At 44.6% G+C, this 16,539-nt stretch overlaps 1 protein-coding gene across 1 annotated transcript in view; it reads left to right on the top strand.

Annotated features, from left to right (window-relative positions):
* The window catches only part of AARS2 (alanyl-tRNA synthetase 2, mitochondrial), a 37,755-nt gene extending 21,443 nt beyond the window's left edge, over nucleotides 1–16,312 (top strand). The window contains exons 14-22 of the mRNA XM_060244844.1: nucleotides 1,984–2,124; nucleotides 3,418–3,555; nucleotides 4,175–4,284; nucleotides 4,818–4,926; nucleotides 11,294–11,416; nucleotides 12,333–12,443; nucleotides 14,207–14,290; nucleotides 14,778–14,888; nucleotides 15,804–16,312. Of these exons, the coding sequence (XP_060100827.1) occupies nucleotides 1,984–2,124; nucleotides 3,418–3,555; nucleotides 4,175–4,284; nucleotides 4,818–4,926; nucleotides 11,294–11,416; nucleotides 12,333–12,443; nucleotides 14,207–14,290; nucleotides 14,778–14,888; nucleotides 15,804–15,968 (1,092 nt within the window). The 3' untranslated portion in view covers nucleotides 15,969–16,312. The remainder of the gene's footprint in view (nucleotides 1–1,983; nucleotides 2,125–3,417; nucleotides 3,556–4,174; nucleotides 4,285–4,817; nucleotides 4,927–11,293; nucleotides 11,417–12,332; nucleotides 12,444–14,206; nucleotides 14,291–14,777; nucleotides 14,889–15,803) is intronic.
* Nucleotides 16,313–16,539: the final 227 nt, after the last annotated feature.

The raw sequence follows: 16,539 nt of genomic DNA, 5'->3' as shown, positions 1-16,539 counted from the left end.
TGCTCTATGGGATCAAATGCTATGTATATCCTCAACTCAGCTCTACACCCTCTCCTCTGTTGGCTGTTGGCAGTTAGCAGTTGGCTGTTGACAGAGACACAGGGAACTGGTTGAAAGCAGAGCACATTCCTTTTTTTTTATTGTGAACTCCTCTCCCCTGCTGAGGTTTGGGTGTTAGGCGGACTCAGGGATTTGAGCCACCCTGTCTCTCTGCTCATGCTGAGTGGTGGAGCTTAGCTACTCGGGGCTGGGGGCCCACATTTTATACCCTCCAATTCCTGATTGCAAGCACCTCTGGGTCATGAGGGTGAAAATGGGTGCAAAGCGTGCTTGTCATGGGGGGAAGAAGTCCACCACCCCCTGACCACAGGCCCCCATCCCTGGGCACCAAACCCATCCTACCAGCCCAGTGGTGCTGGCCCTAGTAGGGAATCACCAGGGGTCTGGGAGCCTCCGTCCCCAACCTGTTCCTGGGACTCTCCATGGAGGCAACAGAGATGTCAGCACTGCCCAGACACCAGCAGCCAACACTCTTTGGAGAGAAGGACTCTGACAGCAGTGATTAGGGAGAGGGAAACATCCACCCCTTCCACTAACAACTCCCTGTTACTGCTTCTGCCTCAAGTACACCCCTTTGTGGGTCCTCCCAGCCCAGTGCCAGAAAGCAGCTGTCCCTCCCAGCTTCTCCAATCCTGGGTCCCTCTTCCCAGCTTACAGTTTAGAACCATTTCCTCACCCTCCCAGTGACCCCCGTGTGGCAGAGTGCCAGGTATGCCATGCCCATGTCCAGAGGGGTCAAACCCCCAACACTTGTCCTCCTCAGGCACCTGCAAAGGATTTACCCCAATATGTTGCCATCAGAGGAAAGAGTAAGTAACACAACAAGAGAACCACAGTGGTAGGTGGCAAGAAAATAAAGCACAATGCTTCCGTGATTACCAGCCTCAGACACTAAAGAAACAACAATATTATCAAAAGCTTAGTGTATTCTATGTAACATAAAGCACAGACACAACTCAATAATTTAGGAAACAGAACATCTCAAAATAGCCATCAGAAGAATTAAGTTGCTCACGGTGACTTGAAGTTTGAAGACTTAAATTTCTTGGCATTCATACCCTTGTAACTGAAACTGATTACCTGATGCTTGAAGAAGCAGTTGTGAAACATGGCAATAGTACATCCTTGTCGCAATAATTGGACTGCTGGCTGCTTTAAAATTTGAATCTACTTGGACATCACTCATTCTTCTCCAGGGCTACGTCAGAGCTTTCATTAAGGAAACAGCATTGGACTGCTTTAAAAACTGGACTTGATTTCTGATGGCTACTTTGGGATGTTTTGTTTCCTAAATTATTAAGTTGTGTCTGTGCTTTATGTTACATAGAATAAGCTTTTCATAATATTGTTATTGTTTCTTTAGTGTCTGAGGCTGGTAATCGCGGAAGCTTTGTGCTTTATTTTCTAGCCGTCAGAGGAAAGAGTGGCAACTGCAAGTTTGGTGTCTCTAACATGCTGTGGGGGGCACTCCACCATGTCATGAACCAAAGCAGTTCATTTAGCCCGTAAAAGTTTGTGACAGTTCGTTCACAAACTAGGCACACTACAAACCAAACGATATTTTCCCAGTTTGTGCCCAGCCATAGTACTAAAGGAGATTTCTTAGTCTGGGTATCCCTTCTCAAAACTTTGCAGTTGTGCTTGGGGGAATTCAGCGGGACTGTCATTAAAGCATTTAGTTAGTGCTACAATGTGATCTGGAAAGCTGGATTGCTAACTGGAAAACATATTTAAGAGCATAAGGAAGGAAGATGGTCAGCGATCTGACACAAAGTCCTTTTCAGATACAAGTTAGTGCACGCAAACAGTACTGTGATTTCCTCCCTCCCTACCCCGCCTCTGTTTCTCTTCCCTGTTGACTTGAAAATGCTGCAGTGTTCTCTGGTCTTCCCTTCCTACCCAGATCATTGTTTTTGCTTTCAGGCCCAGCGGTTGGCTTGTATGGTGAACCACACCACCACCCACCTGCTGAACTTTGCACTTCGCCAGGTCTTGGGAGATGGCATAGAACAGAGGGGGTCTCAAGTGACCGCTGAGCAGCTACGGTTCGATGTCAGCACCAAGGTGACTGGGATCCCTAACCAGTCTATGTTGTGGCAAGGCAGGATGGTGAAATCAGACTGCAGGAGGAAGTCCAACATTTTCTCTCTCCCCTGACAGCTGGTGCCTTTGGCAAGGACTCTGAGTGTGCTCTGAACCCTTGCCTAACTGGAGCCCCTCACAGTGGTGAAATTATCTGAGAGTAGCTCTGTGAAATGAATGTTCAGCTTGCTATCTACAGTGAAATCCTCTAAAGCTCATTGTCAGTGTCTCCTTTGGTGAGCCCCTGGGCATCTGGAGAGCTGGCCTCCAGGGTGAGGGAATCAGAGGCTGGTTCAGTGGAGTCTCAGACCCACAAGGAAGGTGGTTATAAGCACCAATACAATCCTCCTCTCAGGCCATGAGTTGGCTTTTCTTTCTGCTCAGACCAGGGTATCTCTCTGCCTGTCTGTCTCCACTCTGCTGATCCAAGCACCTCCTCCTTGACTCCTTGAAACCTTCCCTTTTGTTCCCATCTGCCATTGACTTCCTCTCCCAAAACAATCCCACCACCCCCTTTGATTGGGCTTCTCAGCTTCAGCTGGTGCCCAGGAGTTAAAGTAGGTGCAACTCGGTGGTGGTGGATTAGATCCAGTGATAGTTGTCTTCCCTCAGGGTCCTGCTGCCCTGCCTCACAGAGAACCCTCCTTTGGGGGTGGTTTGCATGCCTGGGAATGAATTGCCAGGTGCACCTGTCAGGGGTTTGTGCTCCCACCATTTGGTAGTAGTGGCTATTAGCCACAGCATATTGTTGGAACTCTCTGTCTGGGGCAGTGATGCTCTGTATTCTTAGTGGTTGGGGGGCATAGTGGGAGGGCTTCTAGCCCCACTGGTGGACCTCCTGATGGCACTTGGGGTTTTTGGCCACTGTGTGACACAGAGTGTTGGACTGGATGGGCCATTGGCCTGATCCAACATGGCTTCTCTTATGTTCTTATGTTAGTCCAAAGAAAAACAAGCTTTGCGTCCCTGTTTTAGTGGCTATTGTGTTCCTTTTGGAAAAGCAGGTGAAAAAGCTGTTATTATGTCTAAGATCATTGTGGGTGCTGAGGGATGAATCTTGGAAGTAACTTGGTTTAGGAAGTCACCATGTCCATTTTATAGATGTGGGAACTAAGGCATGAAAACAGGACTAGTGACAATTGTTAAAACCCAGAATGAGCCCCAGAGGCCTGCCATCAGTTCTCCGAAAAACCTAGCCCTCTCACAAATGTTTTTTTCATGTCATTTAATGCTATATCAGAAAGATATAGCATGGCAGGTTATCTCTTTTAACAGGCTCTTATAAAGACCGAACAGTTGCAAGAAACAGAAGATGTGATCCAAGAAATAATCAAAAGGAATGAGCTAGTTTACATGGCAGAAGTTCCCATCCAGCTGACAAATGGTGTGCAGGGACTCCAGAAACTGGATGAAGTAAGACAAGGGGGAGGGGCATAATGACTGAAGCCAGTGTCCTGGCTGCAGGGGGTGGGCAGTGTAATGCCTGAATTTATGTGCCTTTTTCAGACAAGTTTTTTAAATTCCTCAAACATTTCTTTTTTTTAATGTAAACTTCTAATCCTTTTAGTGACAAATCTGATGCTTGCTAATATTGGAAGTAGAGTTCCATAGTTTGAAATCATATCCAGAGCTATTTAAATGGGACAAGTTTTCACCTTTGTTGGTAACTCTTCACATGTGGAGTCACGATAAACTAACCATGTTCTGGTTTGCCTCGATTTGCTTCTATCACATGCAGATCAACACTACCTGTTGCCCTTTATATACACCCATGTTAATATGTGGTAGCCAGCTGCTTCTGTAAGGTGTTGGTGAAAATGGGCTCCAGTGAAAATGACTTGTTTGAAGATCCAAGGAAAAAGTAGAGGAAGTATCTCATTGCACAAAGCATAAACTGCCATCCATCCATGATCATAAAGCAATTCTGTACCCCTTCCATTCAATTTTATTCATTTCTCTGGGCTGAGCAGTTATGTACAAAGAGGTCTGTAAACTTTCAGCTGATCCAGGTTTGGGGTTTTTACCTTCTCAGGTATACCCTGATCTGGTACGGGTGGTGTCTGTGGGAGTCCCAGTAGAGAGAGTGTTGGCTCCAGAATCTCAGGCTGCCATGCATACCTCTGTGGAGCTCTGCTGTGGAACGTAAGTGTTGTCCCTCTTCTGGTTCTTTCCAAGTCAGAGATTTTGCAGATATGTTTTGTGAAATGAAAGTGCACCCTGCTGGTCTGGGAGGAGGCTGGTTTTAACAAATGCTCTTTAAACAAAAATCATTGTTGAAGCGTGAGTTTTTGTTCTTATTCCACCTTGGCTGTTCCCCATAGTTGTACTCTGTGAATGAATTGCATGACATATGTGGAATTCCGGATAATATGAGCTTCAGTACTCAGTCAAAATCCAGTCAACACATGTGGGACATCTGTTGGCCTGGTGGGATGGTGAAAGCATTTACAGACATGCTGCCTTTTTCTCCTTTCCCTTCTTCTTCAATGGCTTCCCCAGGTGTCAGCTTCAAAGATTTTCCCAGCTCTGTTACTTTTAATTGGCAAGACAGCAAGAGCTGAACTTGGGATAAATGCAGAACATATGCTCTAAAGCTATTACTCTTCTTCAAACCAAAAAGAGTAGATGTAGTGGCGATGCTGACACATGTAAGCATTTTCCCTTCTCCTTTTCAGTCATCTTCAGCATACAGGAGCTATTGGGGACCTCACTATCATATCTGAGCGGCAGCTAGTCAAAGGGATCAGCAGTATCATTGCAGTGACTGGAGAGCAAGCCAGGCAGGTAAGAGCCATACACAGCTTGTTTGCATTGGTTGCATGCTTCTTGAGCCCTGTAAGCATTCCTGTGGGCCTGTTGATGCTTTTTTAATTCAAAGACCCTGCATAGCCTACAGGGGATTCTATGAATGCTTCAGCTACGTGATGTCTTCCTTCTTCCCTAATGCTTCTTCTTCCTCACCTGTCGACTACATTATCCTGCTCCTGGTTGTTCTTCAATCCTGATCTAGCATTGGAACTGCCAGAACACTGTGCCTCTGGTTGCCCTGCACATTTCAAATTCTGCATCAAAGGACTGTCATTTCTACAACTCAGAATCAGTTCTGCAAACTTACTTTGTCTGCAGTCATTCATCATTGCTAGGCCTGAGATTATGGAGGAAGGGGGACATTCTTTAAGTACTGTATCATAGTACAGACAGAGGGGGGATGAAAGCAAGTCCTCATTGTTGGGACAAGCAAGACATGGTATCACTGCTTCATTGCCTGATCCTGGAAAGCTCATCTCAGGTTCTGTCTACTTCTAACCATCAAAATACGATGATCCCAATGTTTTCTAAGCTCAGTTTCTCAGATTCTCACTATCTTTGGTGAGGATGTAATGAGTCACAGATGGATCTTTTACAGCATTTTTTCCCAGCAGGAATTGTGCTGCCTTGCATAACATTCAGATTCCCTTCTTGATCAGAGTCACAGTTTTATAGCACTGACTTCTCACCCCTCAGCCTCCTGTGATGATCCTTCCGGAGAGCCAGTTTGGTGTAGTGGTTAAGTGCGTGGACTTTTATCTGGGAGAACCGGGTTTGATTCCCCCCTCCTCCACTTGCACCTGCTGGAATGGCCTTGGGTCAGCCATAGCTCTGGCAGAGGTTGTCCTTGAAAGGGCAGCTGCTGTGAGAGCCCTCTCCAGCCCCACCCACCTCACAGGGTGTCTGTTGTGGGGGAGGAAGGTAAAGGAGATTGTGAGCCGCTCTGAGACTCTTCGGAGTGGAGGGCGGGATATAAATCCAATATCATCATCATCATCTTCTTCTTCTTCTTCTTCTTCTTCTTCTTCTTCTTCTTCTTCTTCTTCTTCTTCTTCTTCTTCTTCTTCTTCTTCTTCTTCTTCTTCTTCTTCTTCTTCTTCTTCTTCTTCTTCTTCTTCTTCTTCTTCTTCTTCTTCTTCTCCTTCTCCTTCTCCTTCTCCTTCTCCTTCTCCTTCTCCTTCTCCTTCTCCTTCTCCTTCTCCTTCTCCTTCTCCTTCTCCTTCTCCTTCTCCTTCTCCTTCTCCTTCTCCTTCTCCTTCTCCTTCTCCTTCTCCTTCTCCTTCTCCTTCTCCTTCTCCTTCTCCTTCTCCTTCTCCTTCTCCTTCTCCTTCTCCTTCTCCTTCTCCTTCTCCTTCTCCTTCTCCTTCTCCTTCTCCTTCTCCTTCTCCTTCTCCTTCTCCTTCTCCTTCTCCTTCTCCTTCTCCTTCTCCTTCTCCTTCTCCTTCTCCTTCTCCTTCTCCTTCTCCTTCTCCTTCTCCTTCTCCTTCTCCTTCTCCTTCTCCTCCTCCTCCTCCTCCTCCTCCTCCTCCTCCTTCTCCTTCTCCTTCTCCTCCTTCTCCTTCTCCTTCTCCTTCTCCTTCTCCTTCTCCTTCTCCTTCTCCTTCTCCTTCTCCTTCTCCTTCTCCTTCTCCTTCTCCTTCTCCTTCTCCTTCTCCTTCTCCTTCTCCTTCTCCTTCTCCTTCTCCTTCTCCTTCTCCTTCTCCTTCTCCTTCTCCTTCTCCTTCTCCTTCTCCTTCTCCTTCTCCTTCTCCTTCTCCTTCTCCTTCTCCTTCTCCTTCTCCTTCTCCTTCTCCTTCTCCTTCTCCTCCTCCTCCTCCTCCTCCTCCTCCTCCTCCTCCTCCTCCTCTCTGGCTTTTATTAAGTAGTCATCCCAACTAAAGGTGTAGCACAATTATGTAGAGATAAAAGGTCCTGGGAACTTCAGCACCTGCCAGGTGGGGAACCAGCATTATCAGCAACCTTCTCTTAGACTGAAATGGGGAGGGAGATCCCATTTGCCAAATGTATTCTGCTCTGGCACTTCAGCTGTTTGTCTAATCATCTTCTTTGCAGTTACATTTCTGACAGGACTCTGCCTGCCCCAGAGAAGCGAAGACATCAGACAGCCTTATCCAGTCAACTGCAAGCATTGACCCGAGGCAGCCTCTTGTCAGTGCTTCATGTATACCTGTAGTTTCCTTTTATGTTCAGCTCTAAAGGGAGTCTCTCTCACTTATGGCTACATTTGCTAAGCAAATGAGGCAGCATTTCTAAACAGAAAGAGAGAGATGGAGGATGGGCCCTCCTATACCTTTTATGAGGTTACATGGAGTTTAGCACATACAGCTTCTCTCACTCCTACATAACAGGCTGTGTCTATCACAGCTCCCTTTTCCATGTACCTGTTAAATTTAGCAGAGCCCTGTGTTTCCTTCCATCTGGTTACCCTTGAGTCAAATCAGGAGGATGAACATGAGTGATTAAAAAATTGAACTGGGTCCCATGTTTCAGGGTTTGTTTAAAGGTGGATGTGGTGTAAACAGTAACAGAGAACTGTATACCCTGACAAGTGACTTCAATAAGTCTACAGATAGATATACTGACTTGTGAATGACCCAAGGCATGTAGCAAAGGGGTACAGCTTGAACCAGTGGGAGCTTGTATGTGTAATGCAGTTGCAACTGCATGCATGAACAGGTTTTGATACCTTAGGACTTGAATTTGTACTGTGTAGACCATATCCTGAGTTCAGAAATGGCTTCTGAAGCAAAAGGCAGAATGTCCTTTCTTTGTATTTTTCAATACCACCTCTCCATTGAACCATAGGAGTTGCAAAAGAAATTAAGGCAAATGCACAGGATTATTCTGTGTGAGCATACACAGGATTGTTACAATATAGCAAATTCTTACAATAGCCTATTAATTTTGATTTTGTTTTCATTTTTTGAAAGAGCCAGAAGCATAGGGCTTCCAAATTGAGCAGTTGTTCTCCTCTGCGTATTATACAAATGGAAGCCTTGTTGACTTTCCCTGTCCTCTGAATTTCTAGTCCAGTGGCATAGTTTCCGCATGCCCAAAAACCTGAAAATATTTGCATACTGTAGAAGTGGAGAGGGTGGATCGGTTGCCTTCCAGTGCAGGGTAACTTGCAGCCTATCAGCTAGGAACAAGATTGACGTTAGCTTTGCACTGTCTCAGAAATGGATCTCATGATTATTCAATGAGCAGATTACAGGGCTCACCACAAAATAAATATCATACTGTCCATAGCATGTTTTATCCTTGCACAAAATGGTCATTTGTGGAAAGATGCTCCTCTTAGAAAGACTGTTTGGGATAGCTGAGGTTGCTCTCTGCTGTCCTGTTATATCCAAGTAAAGCTGCCCTAGAGATCATAATAGACATTCCTGTAATCTCTATACCTTAATATATTAGAACAAAATGTTTCTTCTTTAGCACAAGTTTCTGAAAGCTGTCAAAATGTGAGGTAGGATGAACAGAAATGACATACATGAAGCTACCTTATATGGAAATAAACCACTGCTCCATCAAGGTCAGTACTGTGTACTCTGACTGGCAGCAGCTCTCTTGAGTCTCAGGTGTCTTTCTTATAATCTCCTAGCTGATCCCTTTAACTGGAGATGCTGAGGACTGAACCTGAGACCTTTTGCATGCCATGCAGATACTCCATTACTGAGCCATGGCTTCTCTTGGGTTGGAAGTTTTAGTATGGTAATCACAGGTTTGGATCCTAAGCAGTCAAAGAGAAGCCACACTTGAAAAGGCAGGCCCCCTCCTGCACTGCAGTCTTCTGTGCCCCCCCCCAAATGATACTTCTGTAGGCCAGTGGTCTCTCAGGTAGAAGACAAAGTAGGTGTCTGCAATGGGAGGAGGAAATCGGCCAAAATCACCCTCCCTGCAGTCAGATACCAGTTATCAGAAAGACATATTAAATGACGGAACACCACTGCTTCCTGTCACTCCCAATTTCAGCTGGGCATAGCTATGGGTGCTATCTGACCACATTTATAGAAGGTTGTCAGCTCTTGAAAAAGGTTCTTCTTGAAACAGTCTTTATTGAATGTCTGTCAGGATTTACTCAGCTGATGACAAGTTTCTGCTTGAAGTCCTTGTTTGGGAGATTTCCCCAGTGATTCTGCATTTCATACAAGTACTTCAGTTTGTGCATTACTCATAAGAACATAAGAGAAGCCATGTTGGATCAGGCCAATGGCCCATCCAGTCCAACACTGTGTCACGCAGTGGTCAAAAAATTTATACACACACACACACACACTGTGGCTAATAGCCACTGATGGACCTCTGCTCCATATTTTTATCTAACCCCCTCTTGAAGCAGGCTATGCTTGTAGCTGCTACCACCTCCTGTGACAGTGAATTCCACATGTTAATCACCCTTTGGGTGAAGAAGTACCTCCTTTTATCCATTCTAACCCGACTGCTCAGCAATTTCATTGAATGCCCAAAAGTTCTTGTATTGTGAGAAAGGGAGAAAAGTACTTCTTTCTCTACCTTCTCCATCCCATGCATAATCTTGTAAACCTCTATCATGTCACCGCACAGTTGATGTTTCTCCAACCTAAAGAACCCCAAGCGTTTTAACCTTTCTTCATAGGGAAAGTATTCCAAACCTTTAATCGTTCTAGTTGCCCTTTTCTGCACTTTTTCCAATGCTATAATATCCTTTTTGAGGTGCGGTGACCAGAATTGCACACAGTATTCCAAATGAGACCGCACCATTGATTTATACAGGGGCATTATGATACTGGCTGATTTGTTTTCAGTTCCCTTCCTAATAATTCCCAGCATGGCATTGGCCTTTTTTATTGCAATCGCACACTGTCTTGACATTTTCAGTGAGTTATATACCACGACCCCAAGATCTCTCTCTTGGTCAGTCTCTGCCAGTTCACACCCCATCAACTTGTATTTGTAGCTGGGATTCTTGGCCCCAATGTGCATTACTTTGCACTTGGCCACATTGAACTTCATCTGCCACGTTGACGCCCACTCACCCAGCCTCAACTGATCCCTTTGGAGTGCCTCACAATCCTCTCTGGTTCTCACCACCCTGAACAATTTAGTGTCATCTGCAAACTTGGCCACTTCACTGCTTACTCTCAACTCCAAATCATTTATGAACAAGTTAAAGAGCATGGGACCCAGTACTGAGCCTTGCGGCACTCCGCTGCTTACCGTCCTCCATTGCGAAGACTGCCCATTTATACTCACTCTCTGCTTCCTATTAATTAGCTCGAGAGTCATGGAATAAAAGGACAGGTCCTCTTGTGGATCAAAAACTGGTTGATTAATAGGAAGCAGAGAGTGAGTATAAATTGACCGCTGTGTGACACAGAGTGTTGGACTGGATGGGCCATCGGCCTGATCCAACATGGCTTCTCTTATGTTCTTATGTAATGTGTTGGATTAAATTATTTTATTATATGTATTATATTGTAAGTTAAGTTTGTTTCACAGTGTTCTCGCTGTTCTCACACCATTTAACCGTGATCTCCATTTGTATTTTGCAAGGCTAGATCTGTCAAATTTAAAGCTGAACTGAATGTCTTGTGCACCATTAACTTCCCTGGGTGTATAGATGGCCAAAATTCTCCCTCCTATGCATATTGCTGGAGTCCTTTTCCTTATAAAATATGATCACCCTAAGGGTGTCCTAGGGGACATCACTTGGCAGCCTGGCTTGTAAAGAGGAGCAGGAGGGACAAAAATCTCTTTTCCCACAATTATTTCCCTCCAGGGTTTCTTGCCTCACCACATAAGCAAGCACAGGATCCCCCTGAGGAACACTGAGCTCTAGCAAGAATCCCTAGGGTTGCACTGAAATTTTGTGGCATTGATTTTTTAACCATATGACCTACTGAATCAACTGTACCACTTTAATTTCAGTGTGATGCAGAGCATTTGACTGGCTTTATTTCCTTGGTTTCTTAATTCAGATCATAGAGTTGGAAGGGACCTCCAGGATCATCTAGTCCAGCCCCCTGCACAATGCAGGAAATTCACAAATACCGCCCCCTAAATTCACAGGATCCTCATTTTACTTTAGATGTTTTACTTCAGATGATAACTATGCAGAAACATTTTTTCTTCGACCTCCTAAATATCTTTTAGATGACATGTCAGTTACAGCATACAGTTCCTGGGTTGAGTTTGAGACTCTGGCCCCTAAAACAACCACACTTATGTATCTTGCATCTGAGAACTCTTCAGTTCTTAAAGGTTTAACTCCCTGGGTCATGAATAAACTCTCTTGTCTTTGTATATCTTCTCCTTTCATAAATCTTTTCTCCTGAAAGCCTTTGGCTCTTTGTTGTTCTTCTAGGCTCGGGAAGCTGGGCAATCTTTGATGAAGGAAGCAGACTCCCTCTCCGTGCGAGTGAAACAGGGAGGAGCCTCTCTACTTGGTGCACAGAGACTCTCCAGGGAAGTGGGCCTTCTGATCGATGTGAGTACTGCCCTGTGCCTTCTCTCCAAAGGGACCTAAGAAAGCTTGTACACATGTTGCTGCATGACCATGTTCTCTGCCCCAGTCCAGTTGCTCTAGAAAGCTTGTACTCATTATGAAATGACAACAACTACTCTATAGAGATGTTTACAGTGCAATATTATACAGAGTTAGACCAGTGTTACTCTAATGGTCTAAGCCCATTGATTTCAAAGGATTTAAAATGAAGTAATCCTGCATAGTACTACATTGTTAACCTATTAGTTGGCAACAACTGCCTGATTGAAACTTTCCCTACTACCTCTTATAAGAGGGCAGGGTACCTGCTCTGGGACTGGGTGCTCTGATCATTGAATCCATCATGAAGCCTGAGCTCAGGTTGGCCTACTGCATGCACCCACCCTAGTTGGCTATCTGGTCAGAATATGTGCCTCCCTAGGGCCTTTTCTCTTCTCCCCTCTAACTTGCCTCAACTTTCTCTGCCACTTTCTCCCTTGAGGAAGCCCAGTAGGTGGCTAAGTCACAGGGGCAGTCTGGCAGGGAAGAAGAGAGCATCACCCCCCATTACAGGAGGACTGGAGATCTTGCACACCATTCAGTGTCACTGAGTCAGTTCTAATAAAGGCATTCATGTGGATTTTTAGATTTTCCTTTTGGACCAACACAGCTGTAAACTGTTAGCATCACAACCCACCATCATGTCCAAAGTGGCCCTGCTCAAAGAAAACTATTCACTATGAAAGACACACAGAGAGAGAGGGGCTCCAGTCCTCTGGTCACAGGAGTTAGAATCTCCCCTCACTGGAAGTGTCCCCCCTATCCTTTAGTTTCCATTCTGCAGCCTATGAGGCAGAATAGGAAAATGGCATAAAGTGCCCAGGGAGAATGTACTTAAGTACTTGGTTTTGTTTTCTAGGCGGTAGAGAATACTGCAATGCCACAAGGGCTGAAAAGGAAACTTCATGCCACTCTCAAAGCTCTGCAGCGAGTAGCCAATTCTGCCATCAGAAAATGGGAAGCCAAATTGGTAAGGATCCGGCAGCAGACCCACCCTGCATAGCAAAAGTGCAAGAAGCAACCATGCATGGAAAGCATGTATTTATTATGGAGCGTGGCTTTTCTGTGCAGAAGAACAGTGATAATCAATTACATGAGCTAGTGCTCTGGAGGTGTATGCACCCTATGACCACTGAGTTCTGAGCTGGAATCTCTGTTAATGATTCAAAAGAAGCCAAAATCCTCTAGCTGAGGCAAAAAAGAGGCAAGTCTTCACCAAGTGGGCATATTATGAGAAACAAAATTCTAATGTACTTCCCTACAATTCAACCATAGTCTATTGTGATATTATGCAAAACCCTCACATGGAATAACCATGCAGATAGAGCACAAGGCTACATGGAAAATCAGTGAGAGAAGCAGAAATGGAAGCCTGGGTCCTCCAGCCAGCCTGCCACTGCTTTCTTCTATACCTTGTTCTGCCATGGGCTGAGTTGCTGCTAGATCTGATAATCTGTGTAATATTTCTAGCCACTCTTTTATTTATTCCTATCTCTAATTACGAGAATCTTCTTTACAGGGAAACTTGGGCCAGAGTGCTGTTTTCAGGGCACCCAAGAGCTGTGTGCTAGTTCACTGGGATTTCTGGCTCTCCCTTCCTTTGAACAAGAAATCTCCAAGCCCATTACAAACTGCATTTGCAGCTCCCCTCAGTTCCAAAAGTAATTTGCCATATGCATGAGACTGCTGGCCAAGACATATGTCCAAACTCCCCATGGGGTGAATGGAACTATATGCATGGTTCTTTGAATCCTGGCCTTAATTAACTCAAAACTTGGGGCTGTTCATACTTCTTTTGGGATAAGTTTTTTTTCTGATCACCAACTTAACTAATTACCAATTTAACATTAAACTGTGTGTATCACAGAAAGGCTGTTATAAATAGAAAAGAGATTTAGTGTAATATGAAAAGTAGAGGAGATTAATTAACTGTAGAGCGTTCTGAGCACCAGAACCTTTTGTAGACACCACTTCCATGTTCTCAAACCACAAACATGAGGGTTAGAAAGTTGTTCTTTTTAATGAACAATGAAATGCACATATAGGAAGAGTTGAACAAATAACCAAGTTTAATTGTGATCTTACGTGGACTGCAGATTCATTAAAGCAGATGTATGTCCTGGATCCTGAATTCTCCTGTGCGCTGTCTCTCCACACAGTTTCAGTAGATCTGGATAAATGCTGGGCTATATATTTATGGCACTCCTATTGTGCCTTGACACTAGAAAGTTCTCAAGGCAGCTTTCAATAACACAAATATTACAATCTATAAATGTAGTAAAACAAGTCAACATTATAAGGAAGGTGACAACACATAATCATCAAAATAAAGACGTTTAAAGCCATCATCAGGAGAAAGACAGCTTTCAAATTCCAGCTCACCACAGAAATTAAATGCTGCCACAGGCTTGGGTAAAACAGACAGGCTTGCTTTGGCATTTAAATCCCAACAGTGATAGCCACAGGAGACAGGAATGCCATAGCTAGGACACCATGACAGAGTAGTCTCCATCTCCAGTAGGCCCTTATCTATCCTCTGAATGCAGAGACACCCAGGAAGACCTTGTTGAATGAGCAACCAGTGTGAATCCTGTGGGAAAGAGGAGGGTTATTTTGTCATCAGTTAAAGTGGTGATCTGGGTATGATCTTCTTTGGACAGCATTCCCTTCCCTATCACACAGTGGCAGTTTCACTGCATTCAGCAACACCCAGTCTGTCTTCTGATCCTGCAGGCTGCAGAGAAGGTGCCTGATCTGCTGGCAAAGCATTCCAACCAGCCAGTCATAATTGATACCATTCCTGTTGAGTCACCCTCGGTAAGTTTTACCAGGTGTGTATTTCTATCAAAACAAAGCTAGACTGGAGTAGCATACAATGATGAGCAGGTTTGACTGTCCCTTAGGAGCAGACACTGGGTGGCTCCGAGCTTTCTCAAGTCTTGAGAAGGTAAGAATATTGGAAGGATGCAGTGGAGAACACACACATTTGAGCAAGTGGAGCATGCTCTAGAGCTGGGCTGGATGGCTCCGACACCTTTGTACAAGAGTGTTTTCTTTTCCTGTCAAGCTGCTTGCCCTGATACTCAGCATTCCCCGTTTTGTCTTCTTCTGAGTGTAACTGGTATTACCCTTCCTGTAGTGCACCACAAAAGCCTCAGAAACACCAAGATGCATTTTAAAAGATCAGCCAAGTTATTCAGATGCTTAAATTGCTTGATCCAGATTGTTTGGCAGGATTTTGAGGGCTGTGAGTTTTGGTGCTGTGAACTTAAGGTTAATTTTGTCTTCTCCATGCTCTTCCTAGATCCTGATGAAAGCGGTCAACCAGCTGTGTGACAAAGTACCTGAAGCCTCAGTCATGTTGCTCAGCCCACAAGCTTCTGGCCAGGTTTTCTGTGCTTGCCGGGTACCCGAGGTAAGGTGGATTCTGCCTGCTCTTCATTTCCAAAGGTTTAATAGCTCACTTTTTTCTGAGAATGACAGAGAGTAGGAAACTAGAGCATGAGGGGAAGATGCATTCAGCCCATTTGAGAACACAAGTTTTTAATCTATGTCACTCACTCTTGGTTCATTGGCTAAAAATGACCACATAACATCACTGTCATTGCAGTTTGGAGGAACCATTAGAAAGACCAGCAACTTCTTGGTGGTGTTTACTGGACAAGGTCAGAACTGAGGCTGTCGCTAGATAGTTGTATAACTAGGACTGGGTCATAGTCAGCTATGTTTTACACTGTACCTAAAGCCCAAATTGAAGCAGTTTTAAAGCAAGGAGCATCATAGAGGCTGGAGTAAGATGGCCACAGAGTGCAAGGACAGCCATAGAAAAAGACAGCTCTGGACAGAACACCAAAGCCACATGCTCTGATTAAAAGTACCACCTGCCTGCCTATTCTTCGGTTTTGAGCTTTCATAACATTTGTGTATCATTCTGGTCATGAGAATTAAAAATATTCTTGGTGTTTCAGGGTGAAAATTTGAATTCAGTATTTGTGCAAAGAACCTACAGGTTTATATAATATGCACAATTCATGAGCTTTTATAAGACTTTGTATCTGTGATGCTGCAAACAAAACAGGAGCTTGAAGAACAAAAGCTCAAGGATATAGGAACATAATGGCAGCCATGCTGTACCAGGCCAATAGTCAATGTAGTTGATTATCCCTTTTCCCACAACAGCCAACCAAATAACCCCAAAAGACCTACAATCACTACACCACACTGGCTCTCAGTATATGAAGAACTGAAGCCAGTGTGCCTACACTTGCTCTGCTGGCCTTCCCTTTGCAGCCTGAAGTTCACTTAAGTCACCTTCCCTCTCTCTCACCAGAATTTGTTGCCAGTGTTTTCTGCTGCAGATTGGGCCCTGGCTGTCTGTACTCTAATGGGAGGCAAGGCGGGCGGTTCTGCAATTGTAGCCAGGGGCTCTGGCAGCACCAATGACCTGCAGCTCGTCCTGACTGCAGCTCTGGAATATGCAAAGAACAAACTCTGAAGTCTGCCTGTGTGGCCAAAGGAATGCAGACAGGATAGTCTTTTGACTGATTGGGGCACACTGGAGAGAAGCACACAATTGTTCAGCTGCTATTGTTGCTAGTGGTGTTGGCACCATTGATTTATTCTGGACTGCAGTTTTCTGCTGGAATGTCTGGGAGTCGACATGGTCTACACAAGTGACCCATGTGAGGATTATGTTGGGAGAAGAGGTGTATTTTGAACTACAAGCACGAAGGAAGGTTTTGGACAGTGTTTTCTCACTCTGCATGGATGATAACACTTCGGAAAGAAATGAAGGACTGTGGAATGCTACTATGCCATAAATAAAGAACAGTTGAAAGATGTCTGCCTGTGGAGTTATTTTTGTTGTCCAGTAGAGTGAGATGAGAGATCTCTGTCCCTGAAAAACTGTTCTCAGTATGGTAAGCTGGAATCTGGAACATGAGTCTAAGTTTGTTTATTGAGAAAGAAATCCTAATTAGTTCCATGGACTTTACCCTGATGTAGGCATATGTAGGATTTCTGTATTTACACTGTATTTCATGTGAAATACTTTAACTGATCTTTCA

Source organism: Heteronotia binoei, chromosome 1 (assembly GCF_032191835.1).
Source record: "Heteronotia binoei isolate CCM8104 ecotype False Entrance Well chromosome 1, APGP_CSIRO_Hbin_v1, whole genome shotgun sequence".
Lineage (NCBI taxonomy): Eukaryota > Metazoa > Chordata > Lepidosauria > Squamata > Gekkonidae > Heteronotia > Heteronotia binoei.
Note: the sequence above shows the minus strand (reverse complement) of the source record. Positions and strands in the feature narration are given on the sequence as shown.